General features: G+C 43.5%; 1 protein-coding gene across 1 annotated transcript; it reads left to right on the top strand.

Moving 5' to 3' along the window:
* The first annotated feature begins 4,457 nt into the window (after positions 1-4,457).
* On the top strand, positions 4,458-17,809 carry TXN (thioredoxin). The gene is made up of 5 exons (XM_077769785.1): positions 4,458-4,606; positions 8,995-9,099; positions 9,545-9,604; positions 17,125-17,190; positions 17,596-17,809. Exons 1-5 carry the CDS (start codon positions 4,583-4,585, stop codon positions 17,656-17,658), a joined length of 318 nt encoding a protein of 105 aa, XP_077625911.1. The 5' UTR covers positions 4,458-4,582; the 3' UTR covers positions 17,659-17,809.
* Positions 17,810-20,780: the final 2,971 nt, after the last annotated feature.

The raw sequence follows: 20,780 nt of genomic DNA, 5'->3' as shown, positions 1-20,780 counted from the left end.
ATTTTAGCTCTTACGCTTAGATCTTTGATCCATTTTGAGTTTTTTATAAATGGTATAAGGTATGGATCCATCCTTATCCTTTTTGCATGTGGATTAATATTCATCTGTCCTGGCACTGTTTATTGAAGAAACCATCCTTTCTTCTTGAATGGTCTTATACTCATGAACAGAACATAAATATATGGGTTTATTTCTGGACTCTCAAATCTATTTTGATCTATATGAGTATCCTCATGCCAGTACCACACTGTTTTGAATATTGTAACTTTGTAGTAAGTCACGAAATTAGAAAGTGTAAGTTCTCTAACTTGGTTCTTTTTAAGATTGCTTTGGCCATTTTGTGTCCCTCTCAGCTTGTCCATCTCAGCAAAAACAAAAACAAAAACAAAAAACACCTGGGATTTTGACAGGGATTATATTGAATCCACAGATCAATTGGGGAGGCATTAACACCTTGATAATATTGTCTTCCAATCCATAAACATGGGTTGTCTTTCCATTTACTTAACTCTTTAATTCCTTTTAATGCGGTTTTGCGATTTTCACCACACAAGTCTTATACTTCTTTTATTACATTTATATACAAGTAATTCTTTCTTTTGGAATTTTGTAGATTGAGACACATCCTGCATCCTTGCTAATCTTGCTTTTCTAATAGTTTTTAGGATCTTTAGGATTTTCTATATACAGGATCATGTCATCTACAAAGAGAATTTTGCTTCATCCTTTCCAATCCAGATGCCTTTTATTTCTTTTTCTTACCTAATTGCTCTGATGAGGAACCTGCAGTATAATGTTAGAATCGGTGTGCATTCTAACACTGATATGACCACAAACTCTTTGAACCTTGATTTTCTTCTCTGTACAGTGGGAAGAATAGCATCTATTTCCAAGGGGGAGTATTGAGAAGAATGATACAACACAGCCAGCTCTAGGCTTGGCACTTAGTGATTGTTCCACATGTGTGTTCCTTTTCCTTCAATTATCTTCTCTGCTATGGAATTTTGAGCTCCCAATTATGGTATCACTTACCGTGTTCTCAAATCAACTCTCTTGCTAGACAATCTTCAAGCTCAGCCCCCACCCCACCCCAAGGACTGGTAGTATGTATGTATTTAATTTCAGTATAGTTGACACACAATGTTATATTAGTTTCAGGTGTACAGCATATCAATTCCACGACTCTATAAATTATGCTGTGCTCACCATAAATGTAGCTACCATGCAATGCCATTACAACATTATTGATTCTATTCCCTATGTGTACCTTTTATCCTTGTGACTTATTCATTCCATAATTGGAAACCTGTATCTCCCATTGCCTTTTGCCCATTTTGGCTACCCCTGCCCCACACACATTCCTTTCTGGCAACTGAAGTATTCTTCTCTGTATGTATAGTTCTGATCCTGATTTTTGTTTGTTTATTCATTTGTTGTGTGTTTTAGATTCCACATAGAGAAATGAAATCATATGGGATGTTCAACAGTCTCTGTCTGACTTATTACACGTAGATAATACCCTCTAGGTCCATCTGTGTTATTGCAAATGGCAAGATCTCATCCTTTATTATGGCTGAGTATACATTTTTTTAAATTAATTCATCTATCCGTGGACACGTGGGCTACTTCCATATCTTGGTTATTAGAAATAATCCTGCAATAAGCATAGAAATGCATACAGCTTTTCCAACTAGTGTTTCCGTGTTCTTTGGGTAAATACCTACTAGTGGAATTATTGAATCATATGGTATTTTTATTATTAAAATTTTGAGGAACCTCCATATTGTTTTCCATTTGAAATGCAGATTCCTGGGATCTGCCTCAAAACATTGTTATCCCATGTGTGTGTCTGGGTGTGGTCCAGTGCCATCAAGTACCTCCAGCTCTGCTGAATGACACGGTCAAGGGCCACACTTAGGAAAATCTATGATCTGAGAAAAAGCTTGCTTTAGAAACCCTAGGGCTGCATTTTCTTCAAATTCAGACCTATTCAGCAAACCTAGTTTTCCAGTCCCCCGTGGAACCTCAGGCTGAGCTGACCCAGAAACCTGATGCAAGTCCATCACCCACGCTACTTGCTTCTGTTCTTCTTGATGACATGAAAGTATCATTTTTGCTTGTTCCGCACCCATTTCCCCTTTCTCTGCTAACCCTCTGGATTGCCTCCCTTCCAGTTACAATGGTTCCAGCAAGGCGGTTGCCTGCGCACCCCCCCGTGACATCTTTAGGTTTCTGGAGTTCTTGGTAATATGAGTTACTAATTCTCTTTTGGGCTTGAGTTGGAATTTCTTCTTACAGCTGGGGGTTTCTAAGACAAGAACCAACCCCTCAAATGGAGGCCTTTACATCGCCCTGTCTCTCCTCTGCTTACTGCTACTTCTCTGCCCAAACAAACCTTCACTGGGCTGTCCCAAACAATTCCCCTGCATCTCACTTGCCTCCGAGGATGTCACCTCCTTGCCGTGACGGGACACAAGTTTCCCATGTCCTTCCAGGCAGGAGACTTGCTCTTTAGGGCCAGGTCTAGCTCATTTTTTCCCCCACGCTTTGGGACAAAAATTCTTTTCCTTTGAGAGGCATATTATAGAGCTCGCCGTTCATTACTGATTCCTGATCACTTAATTCACTTAGGACTCTGACACCTGTTTTAGAGTCTCGCTTCCACCTCTGCCATCATTCCAGAGGGATTTCACCATTCCACTTAGTGGCCTGTAATCACAGCTCATATAGCATTTACTGTGTACCAGGCATACTTCTAAGCAGCTTATATATATATTTTAGCTCACTCAGCCCTTATAACAGCATGAAGTGTTATTATCCCCATTTTATAGATGAGGAAACTGAGGCATAGAAAAGCTATTTAGACTCTTCTAGAGTTACCTGGCTCCTAAGTGGTAGAGTGGGAATGTGAACAAGAAGTCTAATTGCAGAGTCTGGGCTCTTAACATACATGCTGGCCTCCAAGTTCCCTGTTCTCTAAAATTGTAGCAACCCCCGTATCCATTCTATATTGGTCCTATGAAGGGAAGGGCAGTCAGTACCTCCACCAACTGAGTCACTGTGTATCTGGAAGGTCCTTGGAGAAGAGATGTCAGCTGAGGGTGGTTTGGATGGTCATAGAAGATCTGTACCTCCTCTCTCTACAACACATGATTTACTGTCACCTCCCATGGAAATGTACCAACTAATAGAAAGGCCCCAAAACAGGAATTTAACTTGGGCTGAAGACACAGCAACAGAAAAGCAGTTGTATAGTGTGTCCTGGTCCCCCATAAAACCTCTTTTCTGCCCCAATAGTCCTTATTCTCTGTGGAAAAGTTTCTGCAATCAGGCCACTCCTCAAACGTGTATCTTGTCTTATAGACTTACTCATGGCCATGGGCTCCTCAACCCTGCAGAAGCTTTGCACAATGGATTCAAAACCTCTGCTTTTCTTCCTTCCTCTGTTTGCAAGAGCAGGGAGAAGGAAGGCAGGGGACCGTTTCACCATCCTGGGCAATCACACCTACGTGTAACTCCATCCAGAGCTGTCCCACCCGGAAAATTCCTGCGCAGACCCCCACCGGACATCATCCCACCTCCAGGCTTCACAATGCCTACCAACACACCGTTCACAAACTCCACTGCTACCAGACCCAACCTGCAAATGTGTCCCTGGATCAGCACAAACGGTTCCAGGTTCTACCACGGGGAGAAAAAAACTCACACAAATGTATTAAGATCGCCAAGATCAGCATGCCCCCCCTCCATGACACCAAGCAAGCCTAATTAGTACTCAAAACGGCTTTAATTATAACTATTATATTGAGTGCTTACTACGTGCCAAGCAGTGCCCTAATCACTTTCCAAGCACTTTATTTATTTCTCAAAACACCACCACTCTGAGTTAGAGACTATTCATGGTTCCCATTTTACAAAGTAACACTGGGGCTCCGGTTAGTCGGGCCAGCGCGTGGTCACACCTGCATCTCTAAGCTGCCAAGTACACCGCCCGCAGCTGTGTCCCTCTAGCCGCCAAGTCCGCCGCCTGCAGCTGTCGGCTCCTCAAGAGCCCAGCCCATTCCCAGCAGTCCCTACCACCCCAAACTGCAGTGTCACGCTGGAGTAGCGCTTTCACGGGTGAAAGTAAAAGAACGGGCGGAAAGGAAGAGAAGAGAACCATCGCGATACGCTCCAGAAAGGAGGGCGCAGAGATACTTCCTGGCCAGCGTTACTCAGCACTTTGTGGGGCTTGCGGGGATGGGGGAGCGGGAGCATAGCCGGCCTTTTCGAGGAATCCAGCCCTGCCTAAGCCGCCCCCTCGCAAGCGCAGGGTCGTTCGGTTAAGGCTGGCTGACCCCTTCCCGGGTGGCTCTGGGGATGGCCGTCCGCGTCCCCGCCTCCCCCCACCGCGCACAGTGTACGCGTACCGTAAGCCGCTTGGCGGCCCCCGCAGATNGCGCGCGCCCGCCCGCCCGGCCGCCCCGCCCCCAGTTGCTTGCTATAAAGGGAAGGCGGGCTGAGTGCTCTGCGAGCTCTGTCCGGCGTTAAGGATCCACTTTCATCGGTCCGCACGCTCCCTTCTCAGACCCCAGCCGCCAAAATGGTGAAGCAGATCGAGAACAAGGTACGCACTAATTGGGGAAGGCTAGGACGCGACGCGCAGCCTCCGTAGCCAAGGAGAGCGAGGGCGAGGGCGAGGGCGAGGGCGGGAGGTGGGCAGGAGCCCCTCCGCAGCCCGGGGGAAGGGGACGCGACGGCCGGCCTGGGACTGCGGGAAGCCCGGGCCTGGGCGCGCCCGAGGCGGCCGAGCATGTCCCGGAGGAAGGGAAGAGAGGGGCGAGGGCGCTCCCCGCTGCGTGTGTCCAGTGCGCCAGGCGTCCCCCCACGGCGCCTCCTGCACCCCCGTGCTCGGAAAGCCCCTGTTGGCTGAGGGTGTGAAGTCTGCCCTTGGCCCGGGTCCGTTTCTGGATACGGGCCGGGGAGGAGATGGAGGGCGCCTTGAAAGAGGCGCGGGGTTGCCGGCCGCCACTCCCCTCCCCGGTGGGCGGCGTGAGCACCCACGTTGGGCGGCGTGAGCTCCCCTGGGAGCGTATCCGGGCCGAAGACCCCGGACGCCTCCCTCGCTGCCCGGCGCCGGATTTGGCGAGTGCTGTCTCCACGCCACGGGGCGGCTCCGGGCTGAGCACCCCCTGGTTTGTACGAGTGTGGTCCGTAGGCCCGAAGGGCCCAGGTGGCCGCAAGGAAGTGAGGCCGGGGCCGCGCCCTCGGGACTCCTCCTCTTGCGGCGCTGGGCGTGTTTCCGGCAGCTCTGGCTTTGGAATGACTCAGTCCCCAAGACTGGGCCCAGGGGCCTCCTCTGCCCTCCCCATCCGTGATTCACCCACGGTCGGGGGGTTTCGCAGCAGCCAGGAGTGCCCCCGAGGCGGGCGCGCCGGCTGGTGGTTCTGCCCTATTAGGAATGTCCAAGACAGCGTTCCATCACCGAGAGTTATTGCGAGCCCAAGGGAAACTGAGCCTGACCTAGCGTCTGCTTGGTGTACCCTAGCCACTCAAGAAGGGTTTGTTAAATGCAGTCAGAAAAGTGAGTGGGGGAACATTGATGTTGCTCCAGCAGTGGAAAACCCCTCGAAAGCGTTTACCCTACGGTACCTCCCATCCCAAGCCCTCGCACGCCTGAATGTGTGGACCTGAGAGATGCGGCTTCGAAAATGGAAGTTTTACTTTAATGGTCCCTTTTTGTTAACTTTTATAAACAGGAAACGTATATGATCACTGTAGAAAATTTGGCAAGAGAGAGAGCTTCTGTTTCCTAGAAACAACTGCAAAGTAGTGGAGATTATTTTATGTATTCTGTTTTCTGAGCCGCTTCCCACCCCCCGCCCCAGTTTAGCCTGAGCCCTTTTCAGGTAGTTAGAAGCTTTTGGAATCATTTGAGTATCTGAACACATTGCTGGACATTTAGGCAGTTTTCAGTGCCTCGGTGAATATTTATGTTGTTAACCCTTTGTAACAGTTCAGGCTGTTTCCTCAGGTTAGGGTCTCCAGTGCAATGGTTGGGTCAAGGGATGTGAACCTTTTATTTAAGGTTTGTAAATGCCCAAACAACATAGGACTGTGCTCTTTCACCTCACCCCCATCAACAGTGAGATTTTCCCCCTAACTTTGACCGAATCATTAATTAGTAAGAAACATGGTCTTCTTTGATTTAGTGACGCTGAACTTTTCCCCTTATATATGTTGATTGACTAATTACAGTTTGTCATCTGCTTGTCCTTAAATTTTTCCTAATGGCATCCCTCGTTTTATTATTGTATGAGCTTTTAGATTAAAATTAGCAACCCTCTCATTTGTTGGAAAGGTCATTGAGATTTGTTCCCCCTACTTTTACTTAGAACCTACTGAGTGACAAATATCAGTCCGCATGGGGGTGTTCTCCAGGGTCTGGTCATGTCATCAGTATAATCTAAGAGGTGAGAACCCACTAAAAGAGTAAGACTTTGAGTGGCTTATAGTAGTCTCAATGCATACACTACAATCAAATCGATTGATTCCTGGAACGCATTTTTCAGTCTTTCCCAGTTTTAGCTGTCATAGTTATGATACCCTCTCCCCCTCATCAATGGCACACGTGTACAAGGGTGACCGGAGATTGGTTACACAAAAAAGGACGATAGCCTGAGGCCTAAAGACCCTGATAATCAGTCGATCTTCAAAATTATGACCCAGAGACATCAATCAAAAATTAAGCTAATTTGAATGTTACCTGTGAATATTGAATACACCTTAGATTTTCATCCTGATGTGCCAGACAGAGTTGGTGCCATTGGCTATTCAAGACTGTTCTTTCTAAAGTGTAATAGTTTAGAGCCACTAGGATCTATTTTAGATACAAGTGGGATAATGGACTGTAAAGGTGTGATGAGAAAGAAATGGACCCAGTTGTGTGTTGTTTTTTAAGAATAGCATCTGCCATTTATTGAACTCCTACCTTCTATACATACATAAGCATTCATGCTTGTTGAATTGCCTTCGGAATGGGTATGTTTAGGAAAAGAAATCCTAGACTCTGCTCTTATCTACCCCAAATGTTTTGTTTTCAGTTTATGTCGGTGACGGGGACCTTTATTAATCATCATTGTTATTTTCTGGAAGTTAGACATTGTGGTTTGCTTCTTAGTGAGATAATCTTGAATCATTTTCCAATTGGGGTCTCTTTTAGACAAACTTAAGTATAGAGGAAGGAATTTGTTTTGAAGTCTACGCATGCCTGGCTCTGTCACTCTTCAGTTAAGCCGAAAGTCACTGTTGCCTGCCTCTTTTCAGAATTTTAGGTAGTTTTGCTAGAATTTGATGCAGAATTGTTTGGGAAACCTTTGAGAGCGTTTGAATAATATTTTGTGTTGAAAGTAATCTTGCCAAGTGTTTACTGGGAGCCAACCATGTTCACAAAACAGTGCATTCATCTGGTTGGACGTTATCATTCCGTAACTTTTTTCCTTTCTAACCTGGTTCTTGCAATAGAACAGTTAGTTTGACCTTTAAAAAAAGCATGTTATAGAAGCTTTGAATTCAGTTCATCTGGAAACATGGTGATGGTTTGGAAAAATGATTTCTGTAATTCTAACTTGTCCTCGCTCCCCACCCCCTCACACACACATGAATATCTCCCCACCCCCTAAAAGTGTGGTGGGAGTTTGTACCTGAAAAACTGAAAAGGTTACAGAAGTCATGACATGGGAATGCCACTTGTGAATTGCCCCCCCAAAAAACAGGAGGTGGAAATTAGAAATCTAGAGAAGTAACTGTACTGCAGAGGAATTCACTTTAGATTTTTTGTTTTTTAGTGGTGTTTACTTTAGTGGCTCAGATCTGATAGGATTCTTAGCTTTCAAGGGAGGGGAATGTTTTTCGTTAAACCAATGGAAGCAGCATTTTTCCCCTGAAGAAAACCTAGACTTCAGATACAGATATTTTATGTTTTGATTTCTCTTTGTTGCCCCAGTTTTGGTAAGCGTTGACTAAATTGTGGTTAAAAAGGAGCCCCTTGTTAATGCAAAGGTTAGGTTCCTAGGGTTACAGTATCAAAACCATCGGTAAATTATTCAGGGAGATTGGTGGTAAGGGATTTCTTGATCATGTCTCACTGGTGGAATTTTATTTGACATTTCTAATGCAGAATAACATTTAAGGAAAATTCTTGCATGAGGAACTAAAACTCTTTTATTTGGTCACCAGTAAGAGCAGAGTTTTGAGATAAAGGGCAGACATCAACAATAAACAATATGATCTCATCTCTGGAAAGTCGGCTAAGGGGTGTATAAGGAAACATGCTTAATGTCAACAGTGACTAAGTGTAAGGGTTTGGAAGAGGTTTATTTTCCTTGATATTATTTTTTTCCTTGATTTTTTTTAAGAAGCTTTTGACATATTCCACTATAGACCATTTTAATCAGTAAAGTAAGTTTTTATTTTTTTTGAGAGAGAGCGCCCAGGTGGGGAAGGGGCAGGGACAGAGAATTCCAAGCAGGCTCTGCGCTGAAAGCACAGAGCCTAACACGGGGCAGGAACTCATGAACTGTGAAATCATGACCTGAGCTGAGATCCAAGAGTCAGATGCTTAACCGACTGAAGCACCCAGGTGCCCCGATAAAGTATTAGCTTTTAATATTGCAAAATTCTGTGCCTTTGTGACTTACTCAATTGAAATGACCCTCTTTATCAATTGATAGGCATTTAGTGAATGCTTGCTTCCCATTTACCTAGATTTGATGTGGAAACCTAAGTGGTTTAATGTGCTCAGTTGAATATAGATACAACGATATACTTCATACTTGTTTCATCTTATCAACTCTAGAATTTTTTTTTCCAGTTCATTCAGTTCATTTTAGCTTATTAAATTTTAAAAACAGTACCTTTAAATTGTTCTTTGTATCACGTTCTATCAAGTTTGATCAGGACTTTGGGAAATAAAGGAAGCTGTTTAACCTATGCGGGATTTTTTCTTCTTCTTAGTATGCTTTTCAGGAAGCCTTGAACAGTGCAGGGGAAAAACTTGTAGTAGTCGACTTCTCTGCCACGTGGTGTGGACCTTGCAAGATGATCAAGCCCTTCTTTCATGTGAGTATGAAATCAGTTCTGCTTTAGAAGAAATTCTGTTAGGGGTGGGTGTCCCTGAAGGTAGAAAAGGACAGGCTGTTGTCTGTCGTTGGATGTTTGGTGTAGAAGCAATAGTGTAACAACTTCAGTAATTGCTTTTGACACATGTGTAGCCCAGTGAAGACAACTGTCAGAACTGTCTTAAATGGTTTTGCTTTTCTTCCACTTGAAACGCAGGCCCAGTTTGAAATTCAGGCCTCAGGGGTTGATGTGTCAAATTCTTTTATACTAGGAGGAATTTGACTGAGAGAAACTGTATGTCCTTGGTGCTTCCCTGGTCAGAGTTTTAAGATCTTTACTGAGTAGTTTCTACTTTTATCAGTGTTTCTATTTAAGAAGCTTGAGTATAGTGACTGCCATTACCCAGTTCTGACTCTTTCTGGATTTTTTATTTTAAATTTTCCAGTCCCTCTCTGAGAAGTATTCCAACGTGGTGTTCCTCGAAGTAGACGTGGATGACTGTCAGGTACGTGACTGGAAACTGGGACTACTATTGAGCTTTTCACCTTGGCCTTTTTCTTGGAACTGCAAGGGATTGTTTTCATATGTGTCAAATAATACCAAAACCACAGCCCCAGCCAAAAAAAAGTCATCGTGCCAATTATGAGCTTAACCCTAGCTCTCTGGCGCTGTGTACATCATCATAAAATAAGCCTAAAAACAGACGGTTGAGGCTTCTGTACCTTACCAGTCACCTCTTTAAAAGTTTATACATTTGATGTAACACTCCCAGATGCTCAATAAATTGAAATTAAATTTGATTATAACTAAATCCGTAGACTTGAGCACTGAGAGAACACTTTAAGATTCTTTATGAACTAGTGACATGAGAGAGTGTAGTCACCATCATCTTGCTTGATTTTAATCAGCTAGAAAACCCAGATGTTTTAAAGAACCAACTTGATAGCAGAGTGTAATTTAGGGGAAATTTTGAAGGTTCATTTAAGTTTACAAATACTTGCTGGGCCCTCTGTGTGCCCAGTGCTGTTGCAGATGATGCCTCGCTGCTCCCCATCCCCGCCTTACAGACGATGATCAACACAGAGACGTGATCTGTGGAGTTCCACTTAGTGGCAGTCAGGATTTAAGATGAACTGACCTCCCAGGCCTTGCTTTTAACCAGCGCACTCCGGAGGAGGCCCTGGTGTAGGGTGGGCGCAGATCTAGTTCCTGGCACAAGACTCGCCTTTTATACAGCCCACTGGACTGGGAGTGTGCCTGTTCATGGTCAGGAACAGCACCTGGGAGCTCTTCACAGATATGTGGACGTTTTTCCCTTGGCCCCACCGGGGCAGGAGGGTGTAGGGAGAGATGTGGCAAGAAGGGTGCTCACGCGGGTTCCAGGCTTTCTGCTGCAGGCCAGCCTCTCTTCTCCCTTGAGCTGTGGTTCTTCTCTATGACCAGATCTCACAGCTGCCCCATCAGCCTCCAATTTTCATTGACCGTACCTGGAAGGTTTAATAAAGGTACTGAAAGGTTTATAAAAGCAAGTATGTGGCAGTACTTTCCAAACCTGTAAGCACCTCTCATCACCAAATTCCTTTTCTAAGCACACTTTCTGATTCCACACTCCCACCTTTACTGGTGAGGTCCTCTCTAGCTACCTGGCACATCCTTTCCTTTCCTACCTAACAAACTCCTAGTCGTAAGCACCACCTCTTCTCCAGGAACCTTTCTCCACTTACCCCCTTTCATGCCGGGACTAGGTTAGTTCCCTTTCCTCCCTGTCTCCACGATGTCCTTTGCCCTTCTCTTCCCCTTGAATTTATGGTAGTGGCATGGGGAGGATCCCATACCCAGACGGCCTGCTTTATTTTCCAGCTTTTGGCCCTCTGTAAAATGGCAGCGCTTATCCAGCATTATAAAGTAATTGTCAGGATTACGCGACATAATTCCTGGAACAGCTCCTGGCACACGCCCGGTGAATCTTAGCTCGTAGTGTATTCTTTTTGTCTGTCCTTTACCATTAGTGCCTAGAAGTTTCTTGGGACAAGAGACCCTGTCTTACTTGGCTATGGTAAGCTTAGTAGGTGTAAAATGAACTTCCTAAATGACAAAGTTATTCTGATGTGTTGCAGAGTTTTAAGAACATGAATAGAGAGCATGCATTTGTGGGAAAAACCCTCTAGCTCCCGATCTAAACCTAATCTACAGACTTACATTAATATGGTCAATGTAGGCATGTGAAAATGGCACGTGGAAGGGACTAGAGAAATTTCTGAGTGGTACTGTGACTCTCAATAGCGAGTGTATCTCCCGAGTTTTTATGTGAGAGTGATCCCATGCTAGGTGCCCGGCCTGCGTTAGGTCACATGAGCCTCCTGATCGCTCTGATGACCGTTTCCGTTGGTGCCAGCACAGGACAGGGTATGGGGTGCGGCACAAGAGGAGGGGTAGGGCAGGTGATCAGAGCCTGCAAGGGTCGACTCTTGCACCTTGCTGGACTGAGGACCGGTGCTCTCCCCGCCTGAATCCAAAACCTTGGGGAAGGAGATGTGCCACTCAGTCAAGGACTTTGTGCGACTCTGGTGAGCATAGGCACCCTGGACGTTTCTTGACCTTAGAGTGACCCTTTGCATCCACATTCTAAAGATGGAGCAACCTACAGTGTCTTCCTTTGAATACTTCTGTGGTCCTGTTACCTTTACCATCTAAATGTAAACAGCCTTATCGAGCTGTAAGAACCCTTTGGTCACATACATATAACAACTACCATCCACTCCACTCACCTTGCCATTCTGAATTACCTTCCTTGCCAGTTCTGTCAAAAAGCAGTTCATTAAACAAAAGCCAGTTTTTCCTCAGGGAATTTCTGAGTCACAGGAGTGGATCTTCCAGATGCTTTGCTGCTCTAGGTAAAAACATCCCCTCGTTGATTGTAAAATCGAGACAAGGGGTAAAAATCACATCAGTCACACTTCTCAGTATTAGATTCTGTCATTAGTGGGTGGAATTTTTAATGAATTACTAGTTTAAATTTTGGGGCAGAGAATTCCTGCTGCTGAATTTCAGACGTAGCAAACTTTGTAGTATTTATGGCGTAAGCAACATACAGTTTTAATAGACAACTCTGTAAGCACTTGGGCAGGGAGAACTTATCGTTTCGGGGTGATTGTCTCTGAATCTTTCAGGAGGCATGGACACACAATATACACAGAGAAAATCACTTTGTAGTCATACAAAGGGAGGAGTCCTAGTCCTTTTGAAAATGGTAGACGCTACTGCCCGCTCTGTACAGGGTTTTAAGTTAAAACAAGAAACAAAGTAATTTAGACCTGATAGTTGTTATGTTTCCATTTTATTAGAACAGCCAGGAATGACGTATAGAAATGACAAAGGCAGGTTTGAAGTTACTTTGGCTGTATGGAATGCTAAGCTAAAAACCAGTGAAACTAAGTTTAATAAGACAAAAGGTCATCTTATTGCACTTACTGATAAAAATGAGTACAAATCTGAGACTGGGCAAAACCAGAGGGATGGAGAACAGTTTGGGGTAGGGGGAGGGCTTAGGTATCAAGGAGCTGCTTAGGGAATTTTAGGTGTGCAAGGGAGTAGGGCTGTATCTTGGTGTTACCTGACTAGGCATTTGTCAGAACTCCCAGAACTTAAACACCCTGCAAGAACTGAATTTTATGTAAGTAATTTTTTTTTTAAATTTCAGATTATTTACAAAAAAAAAAACAGGAGTAAGGGGTGTTGTTGGGGGGGACTAGTTAAGTGAGGAAAGTGATAAACTTAGGATCAAGAATGTTTAAGGCTTTAAAGATAATTAAATTTTTAAGTATGGATACCTTGAAGTCACTATAGGAAGAGGCAAATTAGTCCATAGAAGTAGAAATAAAAATATTAATTTTAGAGAGTACAGATCAAATGCTAGTTATGCACTTAAAACTTGACTGAAGTCCATAAAAGACCTTAATAGATGGGTGTACTATGATCCTGAATAGTGACTCAGTATTATTAAAATGGAGCACTCCCAACTTTGTCTGATTCAATCTCAGTGTAACATTCTGAAATAATACAGTCTTTGAAAAACAAACACTAATTGGGAGAGAAGTTGTGGGGAATGAGAAAGGAAAAGCCCCATAAAAAATCCAGTGTCTTGGCTGCCCCGTATTAAAACAGTGTAGTCTTGTAACCAGAGTTAGGTAGGTAGACCCATGGAACAGAATTGAAAGTCCAAAAAAAAAGTAGGATCAGGTCTATTTATACATGTATTAATCATTAACAGTTTGGAATTAAGATACTGCATTTCTACCTCATTTAAATTTTTTTTAATGTTTATTTTTGAGAGAGTGCACACAAGTTGAGAAGAGGCAGAGAGGGAGGGAGACCTAGAATCCGAGGCAAGTTCCAGGCTCCGAGTTGTTAGCACAGACCCCAGCTCAGGGCTCGAACCCATGTACCAGGAGATCATGACCTGAGCCAAAGCCGGATGCTCAACTGACTGAGCCACCCAAGGGTGCCCCTCACCTAGAAGACATTTAAACCACAATCCTAGAAAATACTGAACATACTTCCAGAAATGGAGCTGTTAAGCACATTGACTGCCCTGGCTTTCATCATCTCAAGAACAGAACTGTTTTTACTCTTTTGCCACTGAGGAAATGGGCCTGGAAGAATTCAGTCACAGACCTGAAGTCTAGTTAATGCTAAGGCTAATAAAGCTCATGCTTTTAATGAATGGTGTAGAGACGGGCTGATGGATTTGATCACATGAAACCAGACGAGGTGGCAAAAATCATGATAAATACTGAGTGGTTCAGCTGGTTAAGTGTCCAACTCTTAATCTCAACTCAGGTCTTGATCTCAGGGTCCTGAGTTCAGGCCCCACACTGAGCTCTGAGCTGGGCTTGAAGCCTATTTACAAGCATGTTCTTTGTCTTAGCAATTCTACTTGCAGCGGCAGTGACTGAACCAGGATGTGGAGATGTGTGTATAGGAAGATGCAAGTGTTTATATTAAGCAAAACTCCGAGCTTTTTATTTATTGACTATGGAGTAGTTCCAGTGATGATACCTCCATAGAGTGACTATTAGACCATACAAACCGATTGTGTTACTTTTTCAGGGGGAAAGTCCATTGTATGTACATTACACGAAGTATATAGTATGTTACCATGCACACAGCATAGGTTTTATAAAGAAAAGCATAGAGGTGCACTAGTAAGAGGCCTGTGGCAACTGGTACAGATTAGGAGTGGTTTCCCTCTTCCAATTTTTCTGCATTGAATGTGGATTATACTTCTGTACAATGAAAATGATCTTCCTAAACCCATCAATTTCACCTTAAGGCTTTTGCCCTAAGATGTGTATGAGAATTTATTCATAAGGATGTTCAGAAATTGGAAATAATATAAAGCCTCACTTTTGGAAATTAAGGTGACTTAGGATTCCATACCATAAGCAAAACCAAATCACTTTCACACCCAATGAAAGAAAATTCTAAATGCTTTAACTGAAAATTTACCATGTAAAGATCTTACAGTTTAAAAAAAAACAAACTTGTTCGTCTTATTTTGAGAGAAGGAGAGAGAATTCCAAGAAGGCTTGATTTCACAAACCAGAAGATAGTGACCTGAGCCCAAATCGAGAGTCAGATGCTTAACCGACTGAGCCACACAGGTGCCCCAGGATTTTTTAAATGCTGTCACAAAGCATTGGCACCACTTCTGAGTGTTCATCTTTTTTTCCAGTTTGGGGACCTTTTTTAATATTAATTACTGAGAGAGAGTCCCAAGCAGGCTCTGCACTGTCGGCAGAGAGCCCAACTCAGGGCTTGATTTCACCAACTGTGAGATTATAACTTGAGCCAAAAGTCAACAATGACCTCTTAACCTACTGAGCCACCCAGGCGCCCCAGGATTTATTATAAATTAAGCAGTTGTACCAACGCAGGAATGCTGGTCTCTGGCTAGTTGAGGCCTAAGGCATCCAGAAGCTTGAGAACCTCAATTAGACTATCACATCCATTGAAGGAGGGGAGACCCTGTATTTTCTGCTGATAAAGCTTTCTCAGCACAAAGTTATGATGACCGGCCAGGTCCTGTTTCACCTGCCTTTGTGTGCGATGCAGTTCTCCCCCCCTGTGAGTTTTTAATTAGGAGTGGGGGGCAGAGGGGAGTACCTGGGTGGCTCAGTAGGTTGAGTGTCCAAGTTGAGCATCCAACTTTGGCTCAGGCCATGATTTCGTGGTTCCTGAGTTCAAGCCCCACATCAGGCTCACTGTTATNCCCCCCAACTTGCGCTCTCTCAAAAAGTAAATAAACCATTAACAAAGAAAAAAATGGGGAAGAGCATGACTTATCCTTTCCAGGCTGCTGCCCTTCTACCATGAATATAAAACATACACCCTTCTACTTTGAGGCTTGCCAACTGCCTGGATGAAAGGTAGTGTCCAGCCAGTGGCGTCCATGTGCATAAGAGAGGGGAACCCAGTGTTCTCAAATACTCCAGTGTAAGAGGGATCTGCTAGTGGATAGCCAGTGCAAAGATTTGTTCTTAAGCTCTTGCATGAGCCAAGCAATGTATCTGGAACAGATTCAGCCCCGTAGATGACCAGTTTTCAGTCTTTTACCTAAGTCAGCACCGCCTGACCCCCACCCCACCCCTGGCTTCTCACTTACCATCTGATTTCTTGAATACTCGTTCAGAACCTTGACATGTGCAGTTTGTAGTCTTCCTGTCAGCTCTTCACCACATTTTCAATCTTGGATGCTCTTGCTGCAAGGGAATTATTGGAATTTTATTTGGTGGTCTTATCCCATGTTCTTAGTAATTGCCCTAGGCATTCAGATCCTGTTAGCCATTTTTATTCCAGTCATTACTGTCCTTGTGCCTCTGGGGCAGCCAGCATTTAGAGGTAGAGTCAAGGTTATCTAGAAGGAACTCCAACAAGATTGCCCACTACCCTTCCTGCCCAGGCTACCAGTAATGCAATTTTATAAAGCTGTAAAACCACACTTTTCTTTGCAGTCTCAGAGGAAGAGGTCAAATGAAGCTGGCATGCTGCCATTACGAGTGGCTCAGAGAGACCATTTTTATAGTCCTGTGCCTTCCCAAATCCTGTGTTAGAAGTCCCCCTGAGGCCTGCCTTTCCTCTGGAAGCTGTCTGGTTTCTGAGATCTGGTTCTCAGCATTCAGCCGCCTTGGTTGCTGTCCTTCACTGCTTTTTGCTCCTTAGCTGCTGTGTGGTTCCACATTTCTTTCCCAAGCCTCTCGAGGACCATGCTGACATTTTCAATCCCTAATGGATCTTTTCACCTGAACTCTTGTCCAAACCAAGCCGTTTCCTGAGGCATTGCCCTCCAAACCTGTGTGAAAAGGGTATGGGGGGGAGGGGGGGGGGGTTATAGGTTCTCATTTAGTGCTCCTATAACAATTAAGGAATGCTTGATACTCCGGGGACCTCTGTTTCTTGATATGCAGCCGAGTTTGAGAACCTACAAGTCAATGTTTAATTAAAAGCAGAAAAAAACCCAGTATGGAACTTTGCCTTTGGGTTATAGGTCTTTGTTCTTGAACAATTCTGGGGCAAGTGATTTGTGGTTCCTCTTGCTAATACTGGGATTTAGTCTATGACCTTCTTATATGGACTCTACTCCCATCATAAAGAATGGGAAAACTAGGAGCAAAAAATACAAGTGCGAATTCTGGGGAATAGTTAAGATTATAATCCTGAGTATATGTACAGCAGAATTTGTGACTGCTTCTTTATACTTGAAATCGCCAGGATAGCATTGGATTATCACTGGGTCACTGTATATATCTGAGGCTAGTAGCATTCTGCTTATTGGTAGCCTTTAAAGAGGGGAGTACATGTTAATTTTCACTGAGACTGTAACCAATTTGGGTTTTGTGCTGCCACTGCATACATTCTGTTGTTTTTCATATTATTAAATGAGGTATATAATGGGGGAAAAGTCTGAGATTACTTCTGTCAAAGCTTAGTACTTAGTCTTGTTTTTATCCTCTTCCCCCCACACAGGACGTTGCTTCAGAGTGTGAAGTCAAGTGCATGCCAACCTTCCAGTTTTTTAAAAAGGGACAGAAGGTGGGTACATCTGACCTTAAACCCAGCCAGGCAATAGGAAGACATGGTATAAATTAAGACACTGAAGGGACTTACTCCTTCACATTGGGAGACCAGTCCCCATTTTCTACTTTTAAGAATACTTAAATAGGTTATTCTTCAGTAACTTAAGTACACACTGGGACATCTATTTGAAAATTGATTTTTTGTTAGAAGATCCACCATGATTCATGCTTCATATTTATAAAGTACATTTATCTTTGAGAGAGATTTGGGTAAGAAATTGTACCTCAGTCTTTAGTCTTTTAAAGTAAGGTTGTACTTCTGCTTCCTCTGCACCCTCCCCCCCCTTCCCCATTCTCTGATAGCTTAGTCACAAAACAAGGTTATGATGCCTCTAACCACAATTCAATATTCTCTTAACAGGTGGGTGAATTTTCTGGAGCTAATAAGGAAAAACTTGAAGCTACCATCAATGAGTTAATCTAATTATGTTTTCTGAAAACACAGCCAGCCATGGCTGTTGAAAACTTGTAAGTTTTTTTATTTACAAAAAGGAAAGAGCAAGTATGAAGACTATATACCCAACTGCCATCTGATTATAAGTGACAATAAAATATTAATTCTACCCTTTTTAAAACTGGTGTCTTTGACTAGCTTTCAAATAGGTGAAATGTGGCTAGTAGATGACATTTAATGTCATATATTTTTGGTAACTTTTTAGTGACCCTATAGGCCACTGATTTTTTTTTTTTAAGGGACAGCAGAGGAGGCACCTGAAGTTTATTTATTTTTGGGAGAAAGTGAGCACAGAAGAGGAGCAGAGAGAGAGGGAGACAGAATCCTAAGCAGGCTCTGCACTGTCAGCACAGAGCCTGATGTGGGGTTCAAACCCACAGACTGAGCTCATTACCTGAACCAAAATCAAGAGTTGAACACTTAACTGAGCCACCCAGGGGCCCCTGGGCCATTGATTAAGATTAAAAGCCTTGTTGGGGGGCGCCTGGGTAGTTTAGTCGGTTAAGCGTCCGACTTTCGCTTAGGTCATGATCTCACGGTTTGTGGGTTCGAGCCCCGCGTTGGGCTCTGTGCTGGCTGACGGCTCAGAGCCTGGAGCCTATTTCGGAGTCTGACTCCCTCTCTCTCTGACCCTCCCCTGCTCACGCTGTCTCTCTCTCTCCTAGAAATAAATAAAACATTTAAAAAAAAATGTAAAAGCCTTGTTGGGGGCAATGCAGGTATTAGAGTAGTATGTTAAAATTGGTTTTTGACTCCTATGAACATAGAAAATCATATTCTCTTTTCTATCAGGCAGATCCCCTCTGCTGTCTAAATAATCCTCGTGACCAAAATTGAGGCCCATCCTTGAAGGAATTTTCTCTGGTTTTGAGATTCCTGTCTCAAAGGTTACAGTGAGCTGCTGTTTTGCTAGTGGTAATGGAGTCCTCTTCTATCAGTTAGCAGAACTTCATGGTTGCCTCATAAGGGAGTTCTGCAAACATTTCCATGGGAAGTTTGATTCCTTCAAAGTATCTTAAGAAACTGGTTTTATAGTCCAAATAGACCTACTTACCTAAGTGGTAAAGGGTGTTGAAGTTACTAGTCTTTAATGAAATGAAAGAACATTAAGAGTTTCATAGATCAGTGCTACAGAACAGAGAGCCTAAAAATAAACCCACACGTATGTGGTCAGTCTGTGACAAAAGACGCAGTAGCATACAATGGAAAAAAGCTAGTCCTTAATAAATGGTACTGGGAGAATTAGACAACTGTATGCAAGAGATGAAACTGGATCACTTTCTTACACCATATACAAAGATAAGTGGATTAAAGACCTAAATGTGAGAGACTCGAAAGTATCAAACTCCCTAGTACTTGACATCAGCCCTAGCAACATTTTTCTAATGCATCTCCAGAGGCAGGGAAAAATAAAAGCAAAAATGAACTTGGGACTACCCCATACCAAAAAGCTTTTGCATATAGAAGGAAACCATCAACAAAAGGCGATAAACTGAATAGGAGAAGATAACTGCAAACGACATCATAAGGGGTTCAGAATCCAAAATATAAAGAACTGCAGCTCAGCACCAAAGTAACAATCTGGTTTTAAAATGGACAGAGAATCTGAATAGACATTTTTCCAAAGAAGGCATACGGATGGCCAACAGACACACAGGAAGATGCTCAACATCACTCATCATCAGGGAGGAACAGATCAGAACCACAGTGAGACATCACCTCACACGTATCAGAATGGCTGGAATGAAAAAGATAGGAACAAGTGTCGGTGAGGATGTGGAGGAAAGGGGACTTCCACACCTGTCACTGTGAGTGGCAATGTAAGTTGGTGTAGCTACCGTGGAAGACTGGAGTTTCCTTAAAAAAATTAAAAGTAGCACAAAATCCAGTAATTCTTGTACTGGGTATATACCCACAAAAAAAACAAAACACTAAAAAGATACACGCACTTGTAGATTTACTGCACCATTATTTATAATAGCCAAGACATGGGGCGCCTGGGTGGCTTAGTCGGTTGAGCGTCCGACTTTCGCTTAGGTCATGATCTCGCGGTTTGTGGGTTCGAGCCCCGCGTCGGGCTCTGTGCTGACTGCCAGCTCGGAGCCTGGAGCCTGTTTCAGTCTGCGACTCCCTCTCTCTCTGACCCTCCCCTGCTCACGCTGTCTCTCTCTCTCCTGGAAATAAATAAAAAAGCATTAAAAAAAAAAAATTAAAAAAAAAAAAAAAAGCCAAGACAGGGATGCAATCCAAATACTCAGTGTTAAATGGTTGGATAAAGATATATATATATATGGTGTGTGTGTATATATACACCTCTGTACATGCACACATATATACACACACACAATGGAATATTAGTCATAAAGAATGCGATCTTGCCATTTACAACAACATGAATGGATCTAGAGAGTATTATGCAAAATGGAGTAAGACAAAGACAATACCATATGATCTCACTTATATGTGGAATCTAAGAACCCAAAATGAATAAATAGAATCAGACCTATAAGTACAGAGAACTGCTGGTTGCCATAGAGGAGGGAGGTAGTGGATGGGCAAAATGGGTGAAGGGAAGTGAGAGATACAAGTTTCCAGTGATGGAATAAGTTACAAGGATAAAAGGCACGGCATAGGGAAGATAATCAGTGATATTGTATGGTGACAGTAGCTACACTTACTGGTGAGCATAGCATCATGTATAAATTTGTCAAATCACTATGTTGTACATTTGAAATTAGTGTAACATTGTGTGTCAACTATATTTCAGTTTAAAAAAAAATTTTTAATGGAAAAAAAGATCAAACCCAGAGTATAAAAACAAGTGACTTGTGTTCTAGACACAGCAAATATCTAGAGGAGGAAGAAAGTTTTTAAATTTGTATAATGAAGGGGCGCCTGGGTGGCTTAGTCGGTTAAGCGTCCGACTTTCGCTTAGGTCATGATCTCGCGGTTAGTGGGTTCGAGCCCCGCGTCGGGCTCTGTGCTGACTGCCAGCCCACAGCCTGGAGCCTATTTCAGAGTCTGTGACTCCCTCTCTCTCTGACCCTCCCCTGCTCATGCTGTCTCTCTCTCTCTCTCCTAGAAATAAATAA

Source organism: Crocuta crocuta, unplaced genomic scaffold, assembly GCF_008692635.1.
Source record: "Crocuta crocuta isolate KB4526 unplaced genomic scaffold, BGI_CrCroc_1.0 scaffold95, whole genome shotgun sequence".
Classification (NCBI taxonomy): domain Eukaryota; kingdom Metazoa; phylum Chordata; class Mammalia; order Carnivora; family Hyaenidae; genus Crocuta; species Crocuta crocuta.
Note: the sequence above shows the minus strand (reverse complement) of the source record. Positions and strands in the feature narration are given on the sequence as shown.